Source organism: Camelus bactrianus, chromosome 6 (genome assembly GCF_048773025.1).
Source record: "Camelus bactrianus isolate YW-2024 breed Bactrian camel chromosome 6, ASM4877302v1, whole genome shotgun sequence".
Taxonomy (NCBI): domain Eukaryota; kingdom Metazoa; phylum Chordata; class Mammalia; order Artiodactyla; family Camelidae; genus Camelus; species Camelus bactrianus.
In genome coordinates this window covers 91,919,641-91,946,844 of record NC_133544.1, presented here as the reverse complement: position 1 = coordinate 91,946,844, position 27,204 = coordinate 91,919,641, and the positions used below count along the sequence as shown (strand labels likewise).

Below are 27,204 nucleotides of genomic sequence, written 5' to 3'. Positions count from 1 at the left end.
ACACTGTATACACGTCACCTGGCTCTAATTTTCAGTGCACATTCTCTTCTCGTCCCGCAGCTGCCCTGGTTCCCTAGTTCCAGCTCAAGAGCCGCACCGGAGGGAGACGTGCACTTTACCCAGCTGGTGGGGGGAAGGCGGGTGTGTGGGGGACGGTCACGCCTTTAAAGGACATCAGAAGACTTGGAGGGAAATTCAATCCCTGCTTCACTGATCTGGATTTTTGTAACTCTCATCCCCCTCCTGCCTTCACCTGCCTGAGCAGCTGAGGTTTGCATATGACCTACCGACAGCACGGAGAAAGGGGAGAAAAATGTGGAAACGAGTTTGTTCATTTGGGTGATGGAGTGCCCGCTCCCTTCGCCAGCATGCAGGGTTCAATAACGGCAGACAGGGCTTCAAAAAATTGCAGCATAAATAGATGAGCCCTTTAAGGTAATAGAAATTCTGTCATCCAGGGGAGAAATATAGTCCCCGAATCCCAGGGGAGGGGACGTCTGGGCCCCTCCCCCACCTCCCATGCTCCCTGTCCCCATTATAGCCAGAGCTGAAAGGGAGCATCTGTGCTGAGGAAAGACCAGAGGGCCCCTTATCTCCCAGCCACACGGGCTCAATGTGGGGAGGAGGTCTGGGAAATCACGTCTTTGTAGCTCTGGCAGTGACCTCACAGGCTGTTCACTCCAGGCACTGAGGTAAGCAACAATTAGTCTTGGAGCAGCGGAGGAGGCCTCATCAGGCTGGCCACCTAGGTGAGGCCTTAATTAAGGAAAGCTGGTCAGCAGAGGAGTGTGGAGGGGCTGAGACACTGGCCTTCTCCCCCCCTGGTGAGAAAGTCTATTCGTGGTTCTGTGGCTGCCCCAGCAACCCTGCAGCTCCCAGCCAGGAGGAAGTTTCAACCAACACTACTCTCTTCCCCTCGCCCCTGTGTTCCCCAGGTGGGGGACCCCTTGGGGTAAATACAACAACAACAATAGCAGTGGCAGCATCAACAGTAATAATAATGATGATAATAGCTAACACTCGTTGAAAGATTACTCCTATGCCAGGAGTTCCAGTTACTGTATATGTATTAGTTAATTTCATCAGCCCAATAATTCATTGGACTTTATTATTATTACCCTTTCACATATGAGAAAACAGAGACTCAGAAAGGCTGCATCTCGCCCAAGGTCACACAGCTAATCAGCAGTAAAGCTGGTATCTGAAGGCAGGGAATCTGGCTCGAGTCTCTGAGTAGCACCACCATACATCAGGTAGAAAGAAGGTCATGCCATTTGCCCAAAGAACCTGAAAATGATGTGAGGGGACAGCTGCTCCAGTCCCACTGTAGCTTCCTGTTTTATCTGACAGACAGAGGAGCCAATGGGTGGATTTAAGCTCCATCCCTGCTGGCAAGGCCCCTTTGAGAAATACCATGAATTTCCTTCCTATAAAGGTCAGTCCTGGAAAATTCTGCTAAGGGAACTCATTGCTTTTCCCAAGATTTTCATTCATTTCAGAGTGTACTGAGCAAGATATTCCCATGGTAGGCATGAGGTGGGGGCAAAGCAGCAGGAGGTGCAGGGGTGAAGGGAGACAGACTCTGAGCCATGTGCTGTGGGAACAGAGCAGATGGAAGAGTTAATTCTAAAGTGAGGGATATTCAGGGAAGGCTTCATGGAAGAGGCAGCCTTTGACTTTAGCCTGAAAGGCTGAGAAGGATTTCCACAGACTGAGGTAAGGACAGTGGGGAGCACATTCGAGGAAGAGGGGAAAGCTTGAGAAATAGCACAGACAGAGGCCCAAAGCAGACACTGTGTTTAGGGAAAAGTGAATTATGTGTGGCCACAGCACGGGTAGCAGAAGATGAGCTTAGGGTGGACTAACTAGTTTTAAGGGCCAGTTACAAATTATCAGGGTTTGAGTTTTATTTGGTGAGTAATGAAAAGCCATGGACAGGGGTGATGGGACTCCAACATCCAAGTGGAGATACAGCTCCGTTTACTCCCCTCAACCACAATTCAGCTACTCCCTCCTCACTTCCTGCATCATCCCTCTCTTGGACACTACCAGGATTCTGCCAGGCTGAGATCCCTGTGATGTGACCCTCACTCTGACTTCCCCTCCGTCTGTTCACCCTGCTGCTCTGACTGGGTGAGGAGGACCCTGGGCCAGAGCTATCTTGGAGCAGAGACTCGTTGAAGCTGTCCAAGGTGCTGAACCAATGCCACAGCCAAGTTTTAGTACTTCTATTTTGATGACTGGCTCCCACACCATTGTTTCTCTTGGACAGAGAATTTCATTCCCATTTTACAGATGAGAAATAGAAGTCCCAAGAGTTAGAAGAACCCAGAGCTAGGAACTTGGTTTCTTGCCTTTCAGCCCAGGGCTCTTTTCTCCTACCCAGCAGCCCAAATGCAGTCCAGCCATGCATACCATGAGTGATCCCATTGCTGCTGCCAAGCCAACATATAAAATGCCCAGATTCTCCTCCAAATGCATCCCTATGTTCATTTCCCCAAACACTGACAGTTATGTCCATCCCACAGTGCATAGTGCATCTTGGGACTGACCATTCAGGGTGATCCACCGGGGTGGACCTGCCTGCAGCAGCAGCTTTGCATATTTATGGCTCTGCTCCATTAGGAATCTCTGGGCATAACTCATCTTGACACTCTCCTTGGAAGGGAGTGCTGGGCTTGAGGGAAGCAGTGTTCCCCCACTACCCTCATAGTTTACCAACAATAACTACCAATTTACTGGACATCTACTGTCCAGGCACTGAGCCATAAAGTTTCCATTTGAAGTTTCTCACTCTCACGGCTAAGCCTCCTCTTAACAGATGAGGAAATTCAGACTTAGGCAGGATAAATGACTCGCCAGTAGGTACGGCAGGGTTTGGAGGGCCCAGATTTGAACTCAGATTCGTGTGGTTCCATGGTGACCTGTCAATCAAAGTCTACCATCTAATACATGAGAGGTAAGGTGGCTCCCACCACTACTGGCTTTGTGATCCTGAGCAAGTCACTTATCCTGTTTGAACTTCAGCTCTCATTTTCAAGTTGAGGAATGTGAAAACGCACCTCTGTGGAGCTCTTGTGAGGAGCAGAGATGAAGCATACAGCAAGGACTCAACGAGTGTTTGCTGCTAGTGTGAATACGACTCTTATTGGGCACAGGCTCTTAGAAGGCTGGATGGGTATCTGATTAGCCTTTCCATACCTCCAGCTGCCCCCCAAGTTCTTAGCAGAGAAAATATCCAGTATCCTGGGAAGGAAGGAGAGAGTGAGGGCCAGCACACACAGACTGCGAGGTGGGCTTGCGTCTGCCCCATATTCTTGTGGCCTCAAGGGATGGGAACCACATGGCCAGAGCAGGCATGTCACGGGGCCCCTGCGGGTGGTTCTGCACTTCGTCATCAGCGCCCCTCATGTTTATGCTGGGCCCGAGGTCATTCTCAGCCCTCAGAAACTCTGTTTTCATAAAGGTATCCCAACATCCTCCCTAAAGAGCCCTTGGCAGGGAGAGTTCTGGTGGGACAGGACAGCTGGGGATATGGCCTCACATCCGTCATCCCTCACCAACAGCAGGCAGGACCGATGTGGCTCTCACTTTACAGATGAGGAAACTGAGGCCTAGCAAGGTAAAGTGACATGTCCAGAGTTGCTGAGCCTAGACTCAAGGTCCCCAAACACTCAGAAAAGGGCTCTTTGGCTCTTTTAATTAGTCTCTAATTAATTGCCCATCCCAAAAATCTTTCAAGGAAAAAGGCAGGTGCATAAATTCACAAACCAACTCGACAAGTAAACGCATTGCTAATTATCATTGATTGTGGGACATTTCGGGAAGGGTCTCAGCCTAAGTTTGCCCTGCTAATGGTTCTGACCCCCGACCCTGACCAGAGCTGGCTAATTGCAGGAAGTTGCATTCATTGAGGGGCTGGGGTTAGGGCAACAGTATAGTTTCCCCCTTGGAGCCTGGTGCGTGCAGGAATGAGTTACACGGGATGAGAGCAACTGACTATTCTGTAATCACTTTGAGTAGCTCCCGCTCAACACCCAAAAGAGCCCCAGAAGAGCCTTTCTAGGTATAATGAGGCTGGGCAGGAGGAGATGGATGGGAATTCATCGGGTCTCACCAGGGCCACTTGGCTCACAATCTTTCTTAGCCTCGAGCCCCAGGCAGGTGGGGCTCCACAGCGAGATGATTCCTCAAGTGCCAAGTCCCCCAAAGTTCAAGGGCAGGAAGTCATCTGCATCCCAGATGGGAGGAAGAGGGGCAGTGGTCTGGCCTCCAGATTGCTGGAGCCCTGGCCTGGGGGCAGGGGGCCCACAGACACTATTCTCTCTCGGAACCCCCGCCTTTACCCAGGGCCTGGATTCCCCTTCTTTTGAGGAGCAGTGACTAGGCAGGCAGTTGGGGGTGGAGAATGGGGAACAGGGGGGCCCGCAGACAATGTATACAATCAGATTATAACACCCTCAGCGAGCCACCCCATCCCCTGGCCAACACACACACACACACCTTCTTGCTCCTACTTTCCCTCATTTCCTCCCGAAGGGTGTGTTTCCTGACTCGGTCTGTAGAGTCTGCACAATAGACCAAGTTAGGAATCAGTCAGTTCATCTCCTCCTGCACACCCACCCTTTACACACGAGGGAACTAGGACCCTGAGGGGGAGGCCACTTGCCCGAAGTCACAGAACTATCCCAGTAGCCAAGCTGGGTCTGGGTGGGGAGGTCCCCCCAACAGTCTGGTGTGGTCACATCACCTCGACTTCAGTCACCTGATCACTTGGCGAGGTGAGATTTTTAATCCCAAGCCACTACTCATGCCTACCCAAACCCCAAGCCTTGGGCACTCCATTTTTTTCCTATGAAAATTATGGACAAAGCTCACACCAATATAGGTAAATTAGAAAGGAAACCTGCAGGAGAAACAGACTTCTATCGATTTTGAAAAGGCCACTGGGGTCCTCTTCAGCCAGTTTTATCTGCATTGGGGAGAAGGAAGAGGGAGCCGAACAGAGTTCCGTTCTATAGACCAGGGGCAGCCTGCCCACAAAGCACACTGTCACAGGGAAACCCACCCTCCCACATCGTGACAAGGGCTTCCTTGCAGATCAGTGGATCTTCACCCTGGCAGCACACCCAGACCAAATTTATCAGCAACTCCAGGAGGGGGGCCCGGGAATCAGTGTTTGTAGAGCTCCCCCAGGTAACTCCAGTGCGCAGCCCCAGTTGAGCACCAGCCCCTCCCTACACAAAGTGAGGCCACCGTGTACACCAGAAACTAACACAACATTGTATATCGGACATATTCAATTAAAAAAAAAAAGTGAGGCCACCGGTCAGCCGCATCGGCATCACCTGGGAGCTTGTTAGACGTGCAGAAACGCAGGCCCTTCCTCAGATCTACTGGATCAGAACCTGCACTTTAACAAGGCCCCCTGGTGGTTTCTGAGTTCACTCAGGTCTGAGAAGCACTGAGGCAAGGTACTCATCATCTCTACACCTGACAGCAACTCTGCAAGGCAGGCGTTCCATTCCACAGGTGAGGAAATCCTCAGACAGGGTAACTCACTGGCCCAAGGTCACACAGTTGGTGAGGAGGACTGCCAGGATGTGACCCCGGGCTGCTTCCAAAGGCCACACTTTGTACCACACAAACCACTTCCTACAGCAGCATAAAAAAAAATATGGCCACGGGGGTCCCCTGAATGTTTGGGTTCTCAGACCTGCAGGGCATGCCTCACCTTTGAACAGGATTTCACTTCCAATGTCAAGTTCCCTGGAATCAATCCTCATAAAGACCAGCATAATTCATGAGGAAATACGAATAGTAAACAAACTCGTGGGGAAAAGGTTTACTCTCCTTAGTAATCAGAGAAATGCAAATTTTAGAGCAACACGGAGGAGCCATTTTCTGCCTATATAATTAGCAAAAATTAGAAAAAAAATAAAGAATGTTAGCAGAGTTGTTTTGAAATAGGTAATTCATACACGGCTGCTGGTGATGTAGATTTATATAACCCTTGATGAAAGTAACATGGCAACACGCATCAAGGGCCATAAATATATTATGCCCACTGACCCTGGGAAGTCACCCTAAGGAAATAATTCAAAGGAAGGGGGAAAAGCTGTTTGCAGGAAGATGCTCATTGCAACCTTTGCTGTGAACATTGGAGACAGTTCAGTATTCAGCAGGATGGCAATAGCTGAGACACCTGGGGGTCCATCAGCTCCCGCAGAGTCCTGCAGCCATTTAAAATGAGGATTAAGAAGCCCAAGCAGCAGATGTGGGTGAAGGAAAGCCAAATATAAAACTGTGGTTATCATGCGCTCTGCGGTTATTACGATGGGAAAATATTGTGTGCGTAGGATCTGGACAGGGAGGAACTGGGTACGAAGAAAACTAGTGTTTCAGGGTGAGGGGACAATGGACAGACCCCTGGTTCCCATTCTTTTACAGTTACAAACCCCAGCAGAACTGGCCATTTGAGAACAGCCTTGGTGGCTATCCAGTCACAGACTCGATCTCTGAGGGGGACACGGAGACACTCCCATTCTTCATCCCTGGGCACAGGGCCACAGTCCCTGATTCCACCTGGAAGTGGGAGGAGCTGGCCCCTCCTCTTCTGGGTGGGGGTGGAGGAGCAGAGAGGCCACGGGAGTCCCCTCCCATCTTACCATGAAGCCCGGGGCACAAGCGCAGCTCCCAGTGATGCTGTGGCAGTCGGCGCCGTTCTGACAGATGCAAGGCAGCTGGCAGCCATCGCCATAGTAGCCAGCAGGGCAGGACTCATTGCAGCGGTGGCCAGACCATCCCGGCTGGCAGGTGCAAGCTCCAGTTACTGGGTGGCAGCTGAGCAGACGAGAGAAAGACGAGAGGACTGTTTGGTCAAGAATGTGGCCATGTCCCACCCTCTGCTCACCCCAAGTCTGGTCCGCCCAGGGCAGCAAGATTGAAGGACCTCTGAGGTGCAATTGCTTATTGTTTTGTTTATTGGTCAGAAAAATACCAAGGTCACGTGGTCTTATTAGCCCCAAGAAACTGAGGCTCACAGTTGTTCTGTAAGTTCCCTGAAGTCACACAGCAAGGGAGTGGCAAAACCAGGTCTCCTGACTCCCAAACACAGAGAGACCAAAGCGGGAGGCAGCCTCTTCAGCCCCTTCCCTTGCGGACTGTGAGGCCCGGAGCTTCACCAGCCTGCCCTCAAGGCAGACGTAGAGCATGCCCCAGGCACAGGAGCGCTGCAGTGAGATCGCATACGGCAATCGCTCTGGCACTGTGCGTGTTGGAGAGGGCGCCCTCCATCTGTGCTTTGCCGGGGCTCTAAGAGTGAGTGAGATTGTCTCCATCCCTTTCCTGTCCGGCCCAGATAAAGAACTATTTGCCTGGAGCAGAGGCTGTCTGGCATGACCTCTAGACAGTGGGGCAACCCCCGGGCTGGCAGTGTTCTGATCCAACAGCCGATATCCACACATGATCAGAGGCAATAAGGATGTGGTGACCATTTTCTTCTCACGGCTTCTGCAGGGAGTGTAACTGACGGCCGGCCCCTGCTACTGTGTCTGAAGTCCACCACCACATTTGCTCAGGGGTCACACGTCCCCTGGACCATTCCTAGCTGGAGCACAGCAGGGATGGGAAGGTCAACACATTCCCGGGAAATCTGGAACTCCTCTGACCGGGCAAGTTTGTCTTAACCATCAACCCCCTCCATCTTACTAAACTTCCTTAGAACTGTGCTGCAGTCTAAGACTTTCCACCCAAGCTTCCTCCCCGCTCTCCTTCACAAAGGTCCGAACTGCGTTGCAGTCTGACGCTCTCCCAGCCTCCCCATTTTCCCTGATGGCTCTTTCCCTAGTACATCTCTTGCACTTGGCATCTGCTTCTGGGGGAACCCAGACTAACAGTCCAGAGAAGACGCTGGATGGTAGACAAGCCTCACAGATTCGCCGTGTCACCTGCCTCTCTGTTCTGGAGTCCAGCTCAAGGGATGTGGTAGAAAGTAGTGAGCGCTGGGCTGGCGACAAATCTTGGTTCTGACAAATTCCACAAGGCTGTGGGCTTCGTCTCCCTGGGTCACTGGTGGATCCCCAGTGCTTGGCTCATATTCAACACCCAAGTAAGTATTTGGGAATGAATAGTACTTTCACTATGTGTAATTATTTTCTGTGTCTGTTGACTTGTTTATCAGGTCTCCCCACCAGGCGGCAGCTCCGCGGGGGAGGGCCTTTTGTCCATTCCACCTCCGTATTGTCCCCCGGGGCCCAGCAGAGTCCCTGGCTCGCTGCAGATGCTCAACACACATTTGGCGAATGAACAAATGAACGAACTAACTGTGCGAGGTCCAGCCCAAGCCATTTCTCTTCTGGGAGCCTTGATTTTCTCGTGGAAAGTGAGGGACGGGCAGGAACAGACAGTTCCTGAATAGTAAGTGCGAGGAGCCAATAATCATTTTGGAAAATGTTTAGTCTCATTAATCATCAAGTCAAAACAGCAGTTAGATATCACTTTTTCGTCTGTCAACATGGTACAGTTTTTTCTTTTCTTTTTCTTTTTTTTTTTTTTTTTTAAGGGACAATACTTAGTGCTGGTAAAGGTTTCTGAAAAACAATTTGGGGTTGTGTATCAGGAGTCCTAAAAATATTCAGACCCTTTGGTCTTATAATTCCATTTCTAAGAATCTATCCTAAGGAAATAATCACAGTTGTAGAGAAAGATTTATGCACAGAGATGTTCCCTGAAGCATTATTTATAGCAGAGGAAAATGGAAGCAATTTAAATAATAATAAATAGGACGTGGCCGGGCTATTAAAGCACCAGGCACTCTACACCTACATTTCTAAACTTCAAGTAAGCCTGTGAGCTGGGCATGGGCGCCTCTATTTTTCAGACAGTGCCCGGGGGCGTATGACTTGCCCAAGGTCACACAGGCTAACTCAGCGGCAGCCGAGATTCAAACCCAGGTCTGTCTGTCTGGCCGTGTTCTGTCCACTGCCTCACAGCACCACCGACTACGGGGTGCTGGTTAAATGAATTACGGCAATTCAGATGAAGGGACGCTAGAGAAGCATTCAAATGTTTTCCAAACTGTTTAATGATAGGACACAAGGGGAAGTGAAATAAGCAAATTACATACAATGTCATGATCTGAAATATGAAAAAAAGTGATACAGACATTGATGAAGAATGAGCAAGTTATAAGCAAATGGCTTTTGTGCTCACCTCTGGGGTGAGAAATCATGAGTGACTCTGTTTTTTCTTTAAATGTCTATATCTCTCTAACTCTCTCAAACTGAGCATCTATTATATTTATAAATAGATAAAGAGCAATAAAAATTATAAATATGTTTTTAAAAATGCGTTTAAGGGATGGATGTCTGAAAACTTCCTGACCTTCATGGTTCCAGAAAAATTTCTCCTTGGGCCCCACACCTTAAGGGGAAATAGCGGCCTGAATGGGTGCCACAGAGCAGGGGCCCCCCACTTAGGGGTCCTGACCCTCAGCAGACAGTTTTGGGGCACTCCTCTCTGTCCCAAAACTCGAGCACAGCCCTTAGGCATGGCCTTTCCATGCTCCAGCTTTCCAGGGGCCTCCTCTGAGGCTGTGGTTTAGGGTCAGAGGGACTGGCTTGGTCACACTCGTGGGGACTGCCATGCGTGGACGCAGAAGTGACCCAGCAGCATGGCTGCAGTGATCAGCTCTGCCAGCCCCGGAGATCCTGGAAGGTCTCAGCCACCCTTCTGCCCTTCTCTTCAATAGATCCTCCGGTTCCAGGTCCTTGCTCGGGTGTGAAGACCACCCTGAGAAAAGCATCCTACATGCACGGAGAGCTGGGGGATGCCGGCCTCTAAGCTCTCCTGCGTTTCTGGTTTCCATCTCAGCCGCCAGCTTTTTGGACGCTTAGGGTTGTATCTTGGCACCAATTTTATTTTTTACTCTGAGAACCAGAAAGCACAAAACCAACTCTGAAATCACTTCTTTCTCTCTCCTTCCATGTCCCTAAAATTCTGTTTTAAAAAACAAAAATCTCAATTTTCTCAATTTGATTACTGGGCATTTATTTTAAAGACTTCAAAATCCCCTTGAAAAGAGGGTGGGGGAATGACGGCTGACTCAGCGATTATGGCTGAAAACTGTTGTCCCCAGACTCTCTGTACCTTTAGTACCTTTGTCACTTCTCCCTCTCCCAGGTGTCCCCTGCTCCCTGCTCCCCTCCCCCTGGTGGTGGCAGAGCCATTCCCTTGGGTCGCATGGTGGGCAAGTGACTTTTGGTTAGGCTCAGGCAACACTTAAACACACTGGTGTCCAGGCTGGTTCGGTGTGCTCTGTTTGTTTTTCCCTCCCCTTTCTCCCATTTCCCCCAGACATAGATTAATCACAAGTTAATAGGAACCGAAAACTGAACAATACAGGAATCTTTTCACGGTGGATTTTTCTGCCATTTTTTTCTGGCTGCTCTGAGATTTCTATCAATGCAGCATCTGGTGGCTAAATCGAATCTTTCAAAGGTAATCCACGATCATGGCTGCTGGAATTCGTCTATGACAATCCAATTGCGGAGGGGACATGGGCAAGGTCTGAGACAGGCGCTTACTTTCTCAAGGTCATTCCTTTATGAAGGAGGACGCTTTCTTTGTGTGTGCTACAAAGCGTTTAAAAACGGAATGAAGTGTTGGGGAATTTCACCAGCCACTCCTTCCTTCCCTGGGCACGTGGGTTCGACTTCTTTGAAGCAGCCTCTCCAGAGGGGCACAGAGCAGAGAGGGACTGGGGCTAGATGAAGAGGGTTTTCTTTGGTCAGGGGTTGGGGAGTACTTTGCGTCTCTAGAAAAGATGCTCAAGGTCTTGCTTGCGAGACGTCCTGGTGGGGCTCGGCTGCAAGCTCTTGCAGAAGCCAGTGGGGAAAGAGGCAGGGCTTCTGGGGATCCCACACTCCATCTGTCAGGGAGTTAGATGGAAGCTTCACTTCCCAAGACCACAAGGAAATTTTTACCCCCACTGGGCTGATGAAAGGTTGACAGACATACTGGTAAACTGAGACAGAGAGAGAAGTACACATACCAGACCACTGGCTCAGTCAGAGGTGTTTTGAAGGCCAGGCCTCAGGGCCCCAGACCCACCCAGAACCTGCAGCTTAACTGCCTTGGGTTTAGGAGTCACAGTCATCCCGCTGCTTTTCCTGGATCCCAAGAGAAGGGTCCAGAATGGGACAAAGGCTCACGGGAGGAGAGGCGTGACCTGTGCCCACACAGAGGAAGAGAGCTGTTCTCTGCGTCCAGGAGAGCAAAGCCAAGTGCAGCACGAGACAGGTTCAGTGCGACCAGAGACTCTCAACCTCAGACCATTTTGCCTCCCCCCGACCCCATCCAGGAAACATTTTTGGTTGTTAGAACTCGGGGCTGTGATATTGCTACTGGCATCTAGTAGTAGAGACCAGGGATTCTGCTAAACATCCTGCAATGCACAGGACGGCCGCCCACAGCAAAGAATTATCCAGCCCCAAAGACATCAGGAGCGGTGAGGCTGAGAAATCCTGACTTAGACTAAAGCAAAACCTTGTGAGTGTTGGGGGCTCAGTCACGGGGGCAGTGTGCCAAGAGAAAGGGGTGAAATTTTTTTTTTAAATAGGGCAGGTATCAGCTCAGGGGGCAGAACCACCTAGATAGGGGAATGGGCTGTTTAAGATGAATTCAGCAATTCTTTCTCCTGAAGGTCTGCTCTGTGCCAGGCAACGGGCAACACTGAGGCCACAGAGATGGACAAGCCCGGGCTGAGGCACGGGGAGGTGGTCGAGCCGACACGGAGGAACCCAGCCTGGGCGGCTGGCTGCCAGGGGCTCCTGGAGCCCCCTCACCTAAGAAGCGCTACTGCCTCCCAACCCCCCAAACATGACACATGTTAAAGGCCGTAAAGCAAATAATCATCAATATTGAATGGGCTGAGACTAGCGACGGAGAAGAGGGAGTCCTTCCAGATTAATAATGCATCGAGGGCTCCTTCAGAGGAGGGATAAATTATGCAGGGCACGGTTGCGCAGGCACGGGAAGAAAACAATAGCTCTTTAATTTGGGGGTTGGCTGGATCTCTGTGGCAGGGACTCTCCCTGCATCTTACCTCAGCGGCAGCCTTGCTTTCTGTCCTCCCCTGGCTACCCCCTAGGGGTAGGGGGTCCTAGTGACAGGGTGAGGGCTCCCTACCCCTGTGGGGAAGCCAAGGGACCCCTATGTTTAGAGACTTGGAGTGCTCACCCTTCCTTCCAGACCAAGCCCTGAAGCCACCTCCTCCAGGAAGCCTTCCCTGACCAGCATAGGAGTCTCCTATGGTGCTTTCTGTACAGAGCCCTGGGTCACCGTTACTTGAGCCCATGCTGGGATCCAGCAGGTTCATGTATTTCATCAATTCTAAGATACACTCTCCCCTACATTTTCTGATGGATGTGTTATCCAGTCAATGGTATGTCATGGTTCAGTTTTGGTAGTACATTAAATAAAGCAGTGCCTCACTACTGGTGGTGTTTTGTATTTGAAGAAATATGGCAGAGGTGCTCAGTGTGTGGGTGCTCCAGGCTCAAGTTCCTGAGGGCTGGACTGGGGCCGAGGGACCCTTTATTACTTCCTCGCAGTTGGCCCTGCAGGCTCTCAGTGTTTGTTGAATGAATGACTGAGCAGATGAGTCCTTAAGTCATATTCAGGCCAGCTCCACTGGCTCAAGGGTCCCCTCCTAACAGTCTCCTTTCCTACCTTCTACCCTTTCGGGTGGCACTGCCCCAGCTGCTCAGCTCCCGGAACTGAGGACTAAGGACCGAGTCTGTCTAAGCCATAACACTTGCTAAGATGCCCCTACTTACGGTGACCAGGGGCTCTCAGGGGACATGTAGAGAATTAAAAGTTGGGAATGAAGAGGGATCGAGGCTAAGTCCTGGCTGTCCCAGAGACAGGAGTCTCAGTCTGGCCTGCAAACAGTCACAGCACCCACTGCCCCGAGCAGCCGGTCCTCCCCCCGAGCTGTCCTGCAGGCCTGAGGGGAGAAGGCACCTCCCCTCTCCCTTCACCGCCCTGATAAGAGGCGGCCACACACAGGGCTGTGGAAGTGCTTATCTGGGGCCTGACAGCCTCATTTATTCCCCAAGGGCGGTGCCAGGTGGTGCAGGAAGCAGGAAGCCAAGGAGCTGGGAGAGGCGGCCCCCGGCAGCTCTGGCTTCTCCACTTCCAGGAAGCAAGGGTGGGGCCAGCTTCAGCCCAGATAGCCCCAGGCACCAAAGAACACAGAGTGCAGGGAGAAGCTGGCCCCAAGCCAAGACCTTGATGAAAGGCCGGCCCTCTGTCCCGCCTGCTCCTCCACCCTAGCCGGGGCCTGCTGGGACAGCCCTCTGCGGGGCCCCAGGTGAGCCACGCTGGATTTTAAGGTCCCTTCTAATACTGACCCTCTGTGGCTCAAGCTCCCTGCTTCTGCCCTGGCCATCCCGTCCCCTCAGATAGGTGAGCGAAGGTGATCGCTGAGACCCCAGCTCTTTCACTGCCCTGCCTAGATGACCTGGTGAGGGGTGGGGGTTTGTGCCCTGACTGGCCCCTCTCCACCAGGGCCCACCGCATCCCATCCCCAGGCTCACCCGTTCCCCAGCTTGTACCTGACGGTGTTGTCGGCGTCACAGGGGCAGGGCAAGGTGCAGCCTGGGCCGTGCAGGCCCTCGGGGCACAGCCGCTCCTGGCAGCGGGGGCCTTTGTAGCCAGGCTCACACTCACAGGCACCGCTGGTGGGCGAACACTGGCCCCCGTTGTGGCAGTCACAGCGCTGGGAGCACTGGAAGCCGAAGGTCCCGAAGGGGCACTCCTCTTGGCACCTGTGGGACAGCAGAGCGGGGTGAGGCTGTGCCCCCTCACCTGCCCTTCCAGATCCATCCAGCATGCACCCCCTGCCTCCAGGCCTGGGCCTGCTGGGCTGCACCCACCTCCTCACAGCCTCCTCCGTCTTCCCTCTCCTCCTCCAGGAAGTACTCCATGGTTTAGTCACCCCAGTCCATTCCCCGCTCCATGCCAGTTCCCCTTAGTCCCCAGGACTGAGTTCATACTATCATATTTCATTGATTATAGGCATTATGTGTTTTTTAAAATTTTTTATTACAGTAAATATGTATAACATAAAATTTACCTTTAACCATTTTTAAGTGGACAATTCAGTGGCATTAAGTATTCACATTATTGTGCAACCATCACCCCCATCCATCTCCAGAACCTCTGCATCTTCCCAAACTGAAACTTCTGTACCCATTAAACAAACCTTACGCTTTTAAAATATATTTTAACGTCTCTGAAATCAGATTAAGTCTTATAACGGATGGCGTGTCATAGTTTAATTATCAGGGTTTTTCTTTCTTAGCAGTAAATACACTAATGATGCAACTTACAATTGGTGGCATCTTAGATTTGATGAAAAGGGGTAATTTTGTTTCTACTCATTCTCTGTTTTTTGAATCCTTTGGGCAGCGGTACAGTCTCCCTTTGTCATCCTGGGAGATGAGCCTCTTCTGCAGGGTGGGATTTCCCCATGAGTACAGAAGCATCCTCCTTCATCAGACCTCCATGACAGGGGCTATTTCCTCTTTCTTAGACTAGGGGGGTCCCCTCAAGGCAGGGGCTGAGCCTCTCCCAGCAGCTAGTGAGCACCCCCCCCCCCAAAAAGGAGGGCTGGGTCCCGTATGTGTCCTGCCTCAGCTCCGGCCTGGTACTTGGAGCTCCCAGCATAATGATAATTATTCGACTAATCAACTCACAGCCATTGCTTGTGGGTCCTCTGTGGGTGGGTGTAACCCCCACTGCTGACTGCCTGGCTTCCTGGATGCACCCAACACCCCTCACTTTAGCCCAGAAGCTATTTCCCAGGGGATGTAAAGTCATTGTCACAGCAACTGGATTCTGACAATTAAGGGGTAAACCTGGGGGCGTACGAGGTAAAAGAGATGGGTGAACTCTGCGGCTCAGAGACAAACAGAAATGGCCTCTGGACTCTGGGGTCTTGGATTATCCGTATCTCCACCCTGCTTCCAAGGTACAGAGAACAGGGAACCGACCTTACGGCTCTGATGTCCGCTTTCTTATCACCAAACGGGAGGATAATAACTCAGCCTCACCAGGTGTGTCAGGGGTGAATGAGAGAACGTGTGCAAACATTGAGAAAGGTGCCCCGTGCCCGGTGAGGGCTCAGTAAGAAATGTGAGTTCTTATTATTACCCTTGTTAATACTGTATTCTACAGTTCTCCTAACAGAGCCCTTCTGGCATGGAAAAGCTCAAAGGGAAAAACTCCAAAATGTTAACAATGGAGTGGACTTCAGCAATTATAAGTATTTTAATGGTTATGTTTTCCCATTTTCAGATTTTCTATATGCCTTCCACAATAACCAGGGCAGAGGGGAGCAATAAAAGATGTTTAAAAAAATATATAGCCTTTGATTCTTTATTAAATCTTGGAGAGTCCTAAGTTGGAACCAGGGTTCTCCATCGCACGCCCAGATCGTCTTCCTGCAAATTTTGGTGCATGTTAGCCAGTCTGGGGCACCATGAAGGGAGTGGACAGAAAAGTAGGGGAGGAGAAGGAAAGAGAAAGGGGGTGTGGAGAAGGGATGGGAGGTGGAGGACAGCGAGGAGGGACACCGAGGCAGAAGGGGACGACACCGAGCGTTGAAGAGCCAGACAGTCACCTTTTAAACTGCCAGCCTCAGAATGGATTTCCCAGAAGTCACTCAGGTTGCCTCTCCTGGGATGTCTCAGACATCAGGGGAAGAAACCCAAGCCCGGAGACACCTCTCGACCCCTCCCTTTCACTGGAGCATTCCTGCTGCCTCCCATCCAGCAGGACTGGGCAGGGCCCGCCGCCGGGACAGTGAGCTCCCTCTGAAGGGCATGTCCCCGCCCTGTCATATTTACAAAGTGACTGACTCCACAGCCCCAGAAAAAGAATCTGGAAATGAAATATTGACAATCTAATCCATTTACATAATCAGCTGCTTTTTTTTTTTCCTACTCACAATTTAAACAACTTATTTATTTAGAGATCAAGCAACGACTGCTAATGAATTTTACACAAAGCACGCTAATAACGGGGCCTGTGGAACAGAAGGGTAATCACAGCAGAAATTAGTTTTCTACTTAAACATCCTTCCTTTGCAACATATCAATCTAATGTGTCCGATACTGCCATTAATAACCAGATACATTGCTCAATTAAATTACAAAATGAGCTGCAAAAGCTTCGTTACGTTTCATGTTTAATTTGCACTGGATTCTGCCTATCTGGGGAGGCCCGCGTTATTACACCCACTCAGCTTTAATATGCTCGCGATGATGTGGGGTGGGTTCATGCAGCTGTCACCTACAAAATTAATGGAGGCAATTTTACGAAATATTAAACACCAGGCAGCCCGTTTAGGGGGGAAACCCAAATGCTACCAGGCCCTTCTATTGAATTCTTCTCTGTCATTGATTGGCAAAGCTTACCAGAGGACCCTGAGGCTTCTGAGGTTTCTGTCTGCCTCGGAATCATAGGCTGAGCCCCAATAAGAGGCATTAGGGTTATTTCTCCATTTGGTACATCTTGGTGGAAATGGAGAGCGCCAGTGAGATAGGGTCTGCTGGTGTTGAGCGGTCAGTTGGAGCCCTGCACCCACTGGTCTCCAGCAGTGAGTGGGCTATATTCGCTCTCACGGGGAAGTGGCCGGAAACAAAGGGGTCCTGCTCTAGTTCCAGGGTCTTTCAGCTCCTGTCCCTACTGGCTCATCCCGAGCATTTTCTTACTGGGGGAGATGGTGAGGATGGGCAGGTGGGCTCAGGGCTTCAGTCCTGCCTCCCCTTCTGCCCCCAGAGACATGATCTCTGACACGGTTCATGGAGGGATGGGTCCCCAGATCCATGCCCCATGTTCCATGTCTGGGAAGCTCATGGAGATGAACACTGGCTAATGAAGAGGTCAGATATGGTTTAAAAGACTTCTTGCTAGGGATAAGCAAGCCCAAGGCTAAAAATGGAAAATTTCTTTTCTGGACATCACTAAGGATTTGGGGCTGACTTCAGTAAGAGTTTGGAGGAGCCCAATTATGTCTGTCGGTCAGAGTCGGACAACTCAATGGTTAATTCAGCCCTGATCCCTGCTTCCTGATGTAACCTGGGCAGGGGAGGCAGAGTAACAAGATCCAGGGCCAGAGATGAAACATGGATCCCACAGAAGCAGGCAAGAGGTGTGAGAGCCTCCTCTCTACTGTCCTTCTCTCTGCTCAAAGAGACACGCAGCTGAGAGTGAGAGGGAGGAGACTCGCCCAGGTTCTGGGGACAAATGTCTTCCTCAAGCCCTGAATCCACCCACCATCAGACATATGGATTGTTTCTCCATCTTCCAGAGCACCTGCCCTACCATCATGGAACCCTTCTTACCGGGATAAGCGTGCACATCTGGTAAACCCTCCATTACATGCTCTGTGGGTTATCCACCATGCAGGGTGGGTTTGATTCCAGTCTGCTCTCAGGCCAGAGGATGCAAACTGATGTCAGTATTCTTTTGCCAGAACTCACATCAGAAATTAAAATCCACTTCTAAAAGAAATCATCCTGAACATGTGAACTGAGTTTGCACATTCAGCTTTGGATTATCACGACGACTGCCTCCCTTCAGGAGGGCAGAATGCAGAGAGTGTGGGGGGTGCCCACCTCCTCCCCCAGGTGAGCTGATGAGAGTTCAGGGCTTGGGTCACTGGGCCGGGGGAGGGTACGCTCAGCAGGCCGAGGGCCAGGAAGGATGGGTTGGCGGAAGGTCTGAGAAAGGAACAGGGAAGCTGGCAGAAGAGTGCTGTGGGCTGGTAAACCCGAGCCGTTCCCTGCAAGGCTGCTGTAAAAACGAGTCATGTGAGCAGCAAGGACAAGAGTTAACAGCATCCTTACCTGTCCCCCATGTATCCAGCTGTGCATTGGCACTGCCCAGTCACGTGGTCACACTGCCCTCCGTGGTGGCAAGGACAGTCCTGGCTGCAGTTCTGGCCAAACGTCCCCGGTGGGCAGGGCTGGGCACACACTGCTCCCTGAAACACAGGAAGGAAGACGTGCGGAACTGGTGCTTCTGAGGTGCTAGCCTGAGGCTACTGTCTCCCAGAAGCGGCACAGCTGTTACGGCTCTAGGGACCCCCCAGATTCCTTCAGTGGGAACTTCTCCCCAGTCACAGAAGCAGAGAAAGCTGGACACCATGGCTCCAAAGCCCCATTAGAGAGATGGGGAAACTGAGGCCCATTTGCCCATCCAATTATGCAGCACGCGTTTATTGAGTGCCTGTTGTATGCCAGGGCCTGTGTTAGACACTAGGGGCACAAAAATATGAGTAAGACTCAATTCCCATCCTCCCCTTCTACTGGGGAAGAGAGATAAGAAAACAGGTAACTCTGGAACCTGGTGCTAAGTGCGGGAAAGGCAGAAACCTACAAGGACAAAAGGAAGCGGAGAGGGGACCAGAGAGGACAAGAGAGGGCCTGCGTTGGAGGATGGAAAGGCAGGCAGAGCAGGGGTAGCTGCTGAGGTTTCTGCTTTCTCAGCAAAGCTCGGAGTGCGTGTGGGAAGACGAAGCTCCCAAAGCCTGGGGATCAGAGGCCCCGGGAGACTCTGAAGGCCAAGGCGCAGGTGCGGTGAAGCGGGAGGACTCTTGGAAAGTTTGTAGAAGAGGGAATTTGACCCCAGGTTTTTAACCCCCTTTTCAAATAGCCAGGGGACTTCCCAAGACCGGCAGTTCACTTTCAGGGAGGCTGGCCCTCACTGGCTCTGGAAAGAGGGAGGCTGAGCACGGCTGGGAGGAGGGGGTGGCGCTGCGAGAAACAGGGACCATGCGGCCCCCTGCCCGCTGCCCGAGCAGACCCGCTGCTCTCTTCCCCTGCTCAGCACCGAGGGTGCGAGTGGCTGGACTCTGGGGGAGTCCTTTCTGGGGACACAGAGCTCAAGAGGAAAGACCTAGAGATACTGATATATGAGGGTCCCATCAGTCCCCAAGCCTGGCATCTCTCTCCGCTCCCAGGCTTCCAACCAGCTTTTCCAAGGCTTATATAAAACATGAACAGGAGGCCCAGGGTCACCAGATATTTGACATGAGGCTCTAACAAGTTGGGAGACAGCAGTAAAGCACGTTATATAGAAATAAGGAGGGAAGTGCCAGTAGAAACACCAAAAAGACTCAAACCTGGTGTCTTCAGAATGCGGCTTGCATGGGAGCAGGGGGACATTTTCTCCTCCCTCCACGAGTAGCCTTGTGGTGTCAGATACTCTGATTTTAAAAATTATATAGGTCTTTATCTTAGCATCTTAGATCTTTACTGAACCAACCCTGGTCTCCGGCTGCCCTTCCAGCCTCTCCCACGCCAGAGGTGGTCATTTCTCATACGGAGATCAAGGATTCTCCCACAATGAATTCATCAATTAGTTCAACACACAATTATTAAGCACCAATAATTGCCAACCCCGAGGAAGCTAGTTTAGTGAGGGGAATCCTGCTGACCAGAGTCATCGATCAGTATCATCCAATTTACTTGTAATGAATTAAGTGGGAAGCTTTTGAGCTCTGAGTTTTTCCTCTGCATGTGAGTCAGACAGTGCGGGGCTGAGGAGGAGGGGGAGGCAGGGACGGAGGACTGAGCGCGCAGAGGAAGCAGCTGAAGACAGTGAGATGAGTGTGGATGCGAGGAGAGGAGCAGGGAAAAGCTAGTCAGGGGAGGGGGGGTCCTTATTCCTCCTGGAGGCGATGGGGGTACCCGGGCCTGTCTTTCTCACTGTACCCCACAAGCTCTAGAGATTCGTGAGGGAAGAGAGGAGTCTTTTTGGCCAACCTCTGGGTCAGTCCTCTGCAGTCCTGGGCTGGACAAGAATACTCTGATCCTAAAAACATATTTTGAGTCATCCTGGGGGGGCTGTGTGTATATCTCCCACCTCCCCATCACAGAGCACTGTGGGGACCTCCTGTGCGCGCGCGCACACACACACACACCATCCATCCTGATAGGCTGCAGACTCCTTGTCTCTTCCGAGTTTCTGAGACATGACCAGGGCCCCCTGAAGAGGCCAGTGGGGAAGTCTGCTTCCTTTCAACATTTCCTGGGCAAATCAAGCACTTTGAGACTTTTTGGATGGGTGGGCAAGTACCTCTTACAGCCGCCGCTCAGCAGTCCCCAGCTGCACCATCCCAGGTCCCAGGATCCCCAGACCCCTCCTTGGGTTTGAGCCCCTGGGGCCTGAAGGAATTTGCTGCCTCGGAGGGGCTGCTGCCTGGTGCGGTGGAAATAACACTGGACTCAAAGTCAGGACTTGGGTTCAAAGTCCAGACCTATCTCCTCCCAGACAGCTGAGCGGAGACAAGTCGTGTGATTGTTCTGAGCCTCGGTTTCCTCATCTATAAAATTGGAGTGGTAACCCCCAGTCTCCCAGGTGGTTGTACAGATTATGTGAGATTAGATGATCAGATTACAGATTCTGCGAGATTAGAGCCGTGCCTCAAAGATCAGCCCCTTTGTTAATATTAATTCAACCCAAGTGGACATCTGATGAGGAGCATGGGCCAGGGGCCCAGTACCACCTGGGGCGGAGAAGAGGGCAGGAGGACCACATGGTCAACTCATTACCGCTGGTTGGAAAAACAGCTTTTTGGGGAAAGGCTAGGGGAAGTGCAGGCTGGAAAGTACCAGCCTAAGAGAGGGCTGTGATCTCATGGTTTCTTTCCTGCTCTTATGAGCTGAATTGCGTTCCCCACCCCAGATTCATACATCCAAACCCCCAGCACCTCAGTCTGTGACTGCAGTTGGAGACAGGGCCTTTATAGAGGCAGGAAAGTTAAAATGAGGTCATTAGGGTGGGTCTGAATCCCCAGTGACTGCTGTCCTCCTTGGAAGAAGGGATCAGGACAGAGACAGGGGTGGGGGAGGACCAGGCGAAGACACAGGGAGAAGTCGGCCATCCACCAGCAGGGGGTGAAGCCTCAGACGGAACCCATCCTGCTAACACCTTGATCTTAGACGTCTGGCCTCCAGAACTGGGAGGAAATCAATTTTTGTGTGTACACCCCCCAGGCTGCGCTGCTTTGTAATGACAGCCCTAACACACCTGCCCTGTGGTCAGCCGAGTGTGTGTCTCCAATTGCAACGGGATCTTGGCCTGCGTAGCATCCAGAAAGTTGGAGAAGAGGTGGGGCAATAGTCCTGCGCCTCTCTGGTTAGAACAATGGTTGTGTTTGGAAACGAGCTGCACTTTAAGAGGACCGTGGCTAAATGGAGCATAAAAAGGCGGGGGCCAAGATGGTGAAGGACTCAAGGTTACACCAAGGAGACTCAGCCTCTCCGATCACCTAGTTGTCATTGTTGTCCCAGTGCCATGGATGCCCTCGATGGACAGTGAACAGTGATTGGTGTGGGCGCTGTGTAAACGATCCAGGCCGCAGGCTGGGGCTTGGGGCTCCATGAAGAATCCTTCCCACACCTGAGCTCCCAGGACTCTTCAGCCTCAGCTCCAAATACCTCTGCTCCTCCACAGTAACTGGTCCTATTTCCCCGCAAGTCAGGCCTGTTTTTGTGCACACGTGCACATGTGTCCAGCCTCTACCATTAGACTGCGAATTTCTAAAAGGGGGTCACCACATCTCCTACCTCCCAACCGTTGGCAGAACCCACTCTCATCAACCTGCTCACACGTGGCTTCCCTCCTCTGAAAGGTCTCAGAGCCCAGAAAAAAAGAGAGGAAACAATCCTCCAGGCTCTTTGCAAAGACCCTCAGGGACAGGCTCAGCACAACTGGGCACGTGTCGTGTCCTGTGGGCACACACCAGATTCCTGGTGGCCAGGCATCTCCGAGGAGGGGCCTGGAGGGCCAGAGCTCCTGGTGGCTCCTCTCCAATTCTGCATAAAGCCTCGGTTCTTCGGGGACCTGCACCTTGTGAGTGAGCAATCGTATTCTTCAGATCTCTGAGCGTGACAAAAGCCACGTTGGGGCCACCAGGAAAGTGAGGCAATGGACGGTGATACGGAGAGGACCCTTCTGCCCCACACCCTCCCCCTGGCCCCAGCCCTCCCTGGCAGGGGCCTCAGGCCTGAGTTCGCAGCTTCATTGCACTGTGACTCGGCATGCAAGAGGGGTGTTAATAATTCATACAAATCTGCAAGTTAAACGCTGTGTCAAAAATAGAAATGCAATTGTCTACCAAAAAAATTAAAAATATAAAGTCCCCAAATCCAAAGGCTTCTGTTGACAGAGTTTCCTATCATCTGAAAGAACAAACCTCTCAGCGTGTGGTGGAGAAAAAAAAAATCTCTCCCTCCGTGTGTTGGCTTCCCCCTTCCCCCTCTTCAATCACCAGCCCCATGAGTCTCTCCAGAGAGGACTGTACAGTTACCAGCCTGCCTGTGGCCTGTTCTGCCCCCACCTCATCCTGACCTGACCTCCCTGCCCGCTGGGTCTCCAAGGACCCAGCCCACAAGGGATGGAATTCCAGAAGCTGGCTGGGGATGAGAGGGCCCTTCCAGAGGGAGGTTCAGGGTGGGAGAAACGGGCAGGTGTGGGAGAGGCGGCAGCCCCTTTCTCCTCCTCGGAAGAGACAGACAGACACCAAGGGCTGAGATTCAGGAGTCAGGAGACCTGGCTTCCAGCTGTACCTCCCTCTTCACCACCCGTGTGGCCTTGGCCAGGTCACTTAGCCTCCCTGGGCCTCAGCTTCCTCACCTAAGAGAGGAAGGTATTCACAGACCAGTGGTGTTCAAATGTCTTCAAGCTGGGAGATCCTGTTTTTACGTGTTATCTTACCAAGAACCTCTAAGTAGATTAAAATGGAGAAGTGGGGGTGTGTGGGAGCCGGAGCCCCAGTTATTAGGCTATGTGCCCTCGCCCTCACCTCCAAGAAACTCTTGGGTTCTGTGAAACACAGAAGGAAATCTTACAGACTCAATCGATTACTTCCAAATGCAGGCTTGCGGACAGGGTTGGCTGCCTCGGAGTTATCTGGGGCGGTTATTAAAAATAGAGAGCCCTGGGCCCCAGGAGGTCCCTGGTGGAGCCTGGGAATCTGTATTTAACCCCACCTCCAACCGCCACCTCCACCCACTGTGACTCTGGTGCACAGCCAGGTTTGGACACTGCTGGACCAGATGATCCCCCAGGCCCTTTCCTGCCCTAAAAAAAAAAATTCTGGCAAATCTGTGTCTGCATCAACAGGCCCTGTAGCCATCCCTTCTGCTCCCCCCGCCCCCGCCCCGCCCTGTGACCTCGTCATCCACAGCCTCCTGAAATATCCTGCTCCTGTCCTTCCTGGCTTTGCAAAGCTTCAGGCCCCGGAGGAAGCAGCCGGCTGTGTCCCTGAGCCTCCCCTAAAATGAGAAAGCCAGCCTTAGTGACTGGCTGCTTCTGAGGAGGGACTTGAGACTGCAGAGGGTGGGGACACCGGCGGGGTGGGGGAGCGTGTTGGCTAAAGGAGGCTGTGGCTTGTCTGTGGCATCCAGGGACGTATAAAACGAGCAACTGTAGAGCACTTCAGAGTTTGCAAGGCACCTTGGACATGCGCTGCCTCATCTGAGCCTTCTGCCAACCCTCCCTCTGCGGAGGGCAGGGCTGGCTGTTGTTACACGAGTTTTGCAGATTGGGAAGTAGAGACTAGAATAACTGAGGGCTTTTTTCAGGGTCATCGTTGGATGTGAGACCTGAATTTAAGCCTGTGAGGTTATAAATCCCATCCCCCTTTCCCACGGTGGTGGTTTCCAGACAAGAGACCTGGATTGGTTAAGGCTGCATCAGAATCACCTGCAGTGGTTTTTAGACTACAGATTCTGTGGCCCACAGAATCAGAATGTGTGTGTGTGTGTGTGTGTGTAAGGGTTGGAGGCTGGGAATCTGAGGTTCTATAAACTCAGGTGACTCATACCCTGCTGTCTCCCCTATCTGTACCACCCCCATCCTTACACCATGTTCTCTTTGCCACATTTGAGAGCCCGTGGCAGCTCAAGTGAGTATCTATGCTCAAAGACAGAGCCAGTATATGAGAAGAATTCAACTCCTCTGTACACAAAGGACCACAGGCTCAGAGAGGTTAAGTAACTTGCTTCAGGTCACACAGCACTCAGATGGCAGCCCTGGGATTCAAAGCTGTGTTCATGGCACCGCTGTCAGTGTCTAATGATGCCCATGACCATAAATAGGAGGGAGGGAATTCAGGGTGGGAAGGGAATTTATTCCTCCAGGGTGCATGTGAGTAAGGGATGCTCAGACCTCTTACGGAGTCCCACCCACATCCTGCGGGGCCACCTACCGTCCAGCCTGGGGGGCAGGCACACTCGCCAGTGATGTGGTGGCAGGTGCCCCCATTCTGGCAGGGGCAGCGCAGCTCACAGTGAGCCCCGTGGCTTCCAGGCGGGCACAGCTCCTCGCAGCTGCATGGGAAGCAGAGGTGTTAGAGGCAGCAGCGTTCAGATCAGGTGGCGGTGCCCCAGTGCTGCCAATCTTAAGGCTCCCAGGCTCCCTAGAAGCTAGTGAGCTCACAGTCAATGGGCAGTCACAGCCCAGGAGGGGAAAGCAGGGCTGAGGACAATGAACTGGAATGTTGTATGTTTGGTCCAGTACTTGTGGGATGACTTCAGTGCTTTTAGTGTAAAGAAGATAGCGCTTCTGATGAGGGAAAGCTGAGGAAGCTTCCCTAAGAGGGAGACGTTCCATTTGAGTCTTGAAGGTGAAGTTAGTTTCACTGGGAAAATGGCAGGAAGGGCATGCCAGGCAGAAGGAACAGCATGAGCAAAGGCACTGAGACGTAGCCACAGGTTCAGCCTTCAAGAGTCTGCCTAGATTCAGAGAAAGGAAGAATCTGGGGCGTGCCTCCACCCTGTTCCAGATTCTGGAAGGCTCTCAGCTACCACAACAGGCCTATATACAGAGACTGAGCACTGCTGAGATTCAGAGGAGGATTTGCATGGGGTCTTTGTCTTGGCCCTCAGTCCAATGCCCTGGGCCTGGAGCTGGCCAGACATTCGGACAGGGAACACCCTCAATCAAGGATGTATTTGTGGCTAGAGTTCTTGGGTACCCCCAATCTAGGGCTGTTGGGGAGGCCATTGAGTCTTCAACAGAGCAGGGAGGAGGGGGTCTCCACTAAGCAGCCTGGAGGGCTCCTGCCCAGGCAGACGCTCCAGGGCACTGGAGTGAGGGGCTGTTCCAGGTCCGAGGGGAGAAGGTCGAGGAGAGGACACAGGCACAGCGAACTCCTGAAATCTACCCGTGATATCTGCCCAGGGCCCCCACCCCATCTCTGTCTCAAATAGTCTGGAAGGGTTCAGGCTCCAGTTGAGCAGTGGCATTGGAGTTATGATCAGGAGAGAATTCCACGCCAAGGTCTGGGGCTCTGACCAGAAAGAGCCTCCTTGCACGAGTTTTGCGAGCTCCTCTGGCCATGGGAGCCTCCATCGATGCATAGCCCCAGTTCGCACCAGTCGCCCCGGGGGCCTGGACGGCAGGGATCTGAGACCTGCACGGGTGAGGCCCGGAGCACTCAGTCTCTGCAGGACTTGGTGTCAGAGCGCAGGAGATTTCACAGCCAGGACTATCCCCGCCTGCCATCTGTTCTCACCGCCCTAGCCACCCTCCAGGAGCCGGGGTCTGACCGCGCAGCCGCCCCGCCCCGCCCCGCCCCGCCCCTCCGCGCCCGCGCCTTACTCACTAGACGCCGGTGTAGCCGGGCGCGCAGAGGCACTCGCCGGTGCGGGGGTCGCAGCCGGCGCCGTGGCGGCACTGGCACGGCAGCTGGCAGCCCTTGCCGTGGGTGCCGGGCGCGCAGAGCTCCTCGCAGCGCCAGCCGCGGAAGCCGGCGGCGCACACGCAGGCGCCGGTGATGGGGTTGCACAGCGCCCCGTTCTGGCACTGGCACCGGTTGCTGCAGTGGGGGCCCCAGTGGTCGCTGTCGCAGCCTGCAAGAGAGGAGCGGGTCACGGTGGAGGACTCTCCCCGTGGGCTCTCCTTTGGGATGGGGAGGGGGGGGCGGGTCGGGAACAGCCTTCGCGTCTCTGCATCTCTCTTCTCTGGAAAAGAGGCCAGCAAGGGGTTTCTGGGTGGAAGCTTTGGCACCTCATAACCTCCATCAGCCCATGCCAAGCCCCCAAATAATCATACAAGCTAAGAAGCTTCTTCCTCCAAAGCATGCCCCAGTCAGGATCATTCCATTCCAACCAATGCCTTTCGAAGCCCCCTCTCCTGTACTGAAACTCTGGAACCATAAGCTATTTTACGTTTTGGCTGTCTCTCTTCCACTTGGCCAGGACCTTTTCCTTTCAGCCTGCCTCCCCTCTTCTCTGTGACCCTGCACCCCTTCTTGATGCCTCCCCAGCCCAGCCCAGCTCCCATCTCTCTCTCTCTCTGTCCATCTCTTCCTGAAACATTAGTTTTTCTCACCTCTTGCACCTCACTCTCCGTGAACACGTCTTCTACCTCCCTGCCCCTCCCTTGGCTCCATCTCCCTGTCACCCTGCCTCTCCCTCTCTGCTGCTTTTCCTATCAGTCATGCCTACACCCTCTGGTTCCTTCATCTTCAGTTCAATTTCATTACTTTCCAAGCAGCTTCAGAAGGAGCAGGAAAAAGAAGTGTTTCCCTGGGAGGTGACAGACAACCTTGAAGATCTTTCTATGTAATTAAATGTTTCAAAGAGTGATATCTGAGCCAGCTTTGCAGAAATTCACACTCTAGGGCTGGGGAAGGAGGCTGAATGGCAGACCACGGGTAGGTCACCCAGCCTGCTGCCACCTCCTAGTCGGACCTTCACCTGGTACATACAGGACACACGACAAGATGGCCTCAAACTATAGCCTCATTCACTGGAATCCTGGAATAGGGGTGCCTGTGGGGTTCAGGCATGGACAGGCATAAATAATGTTCTAGGCGATGTTCAATGGAGAAAAAGATTGCTCCCAGCTAAGGAATCAGGCAAGACTTCCTAGAAGGAGGGCACCTGAAGTGAGCTGTAAAAGATGTCCCATTTGTCCGACTATCACAGTGATCAACTGTCCCAATTTCACCATTGAAAGTCCCTCATTCTGAGAAATCCCTCAGTGCTGGGCAAACTGGGATGGCTAGAGACTCTCCTGCCTGAAGACAGGGAGATGATGAGTTGACTTTTGTGCTCCAGGGATTGTAGGACAGACAGCAGTACTCGAGTACTGGGTAAGGACAAAAGCAGAAGGTTC

General features: G+C 52.3%; 1 protein-coding gene across 9 annotated transcripts in view; it reads right to left on the bottom strand.

The window, feature by feature from the left end:
* The window catches only part of MEGF11 (multiple EGF like domains 11), a 332,801-nt gene that overhangs the window by 47,301 nt on the left and 258,296 nt on the right, over positions 1–27,204 (bottom strand). For all 9 annotated transcript variants that reach the window (XR_012507744.1, XR_012507745.1, XM_074366296.1 and 6 more), the window contains exons 6-10: positions 25,688–25,934; positions 24,290–24,410; positions 17,919–18,055; positions 13,620–13,832; positions 6,669–6,843 (exon numbers count right to left, since the gene is read on the bottom strand). Coding sequence is in view for 7 of the 9 variants with exons in the window: in XM_074366296.1 (XP_074222397.1) it covers positions 6,669–6,843; positions 13,620–13,832; positions 17,919–18,055; positions 24,290–24,410; positions 25,688–25,934 (893 nt within the window). In the remaining 2 variants the exon portion in view is untranslated. The remainder of the gene's footprint in view (positions 1–6,668; positions 6,844–13,619; positions 13,833–17,918; positions 18,056–24,289; positions 24,411–25,687; positions 25,935–27,204) is intronic.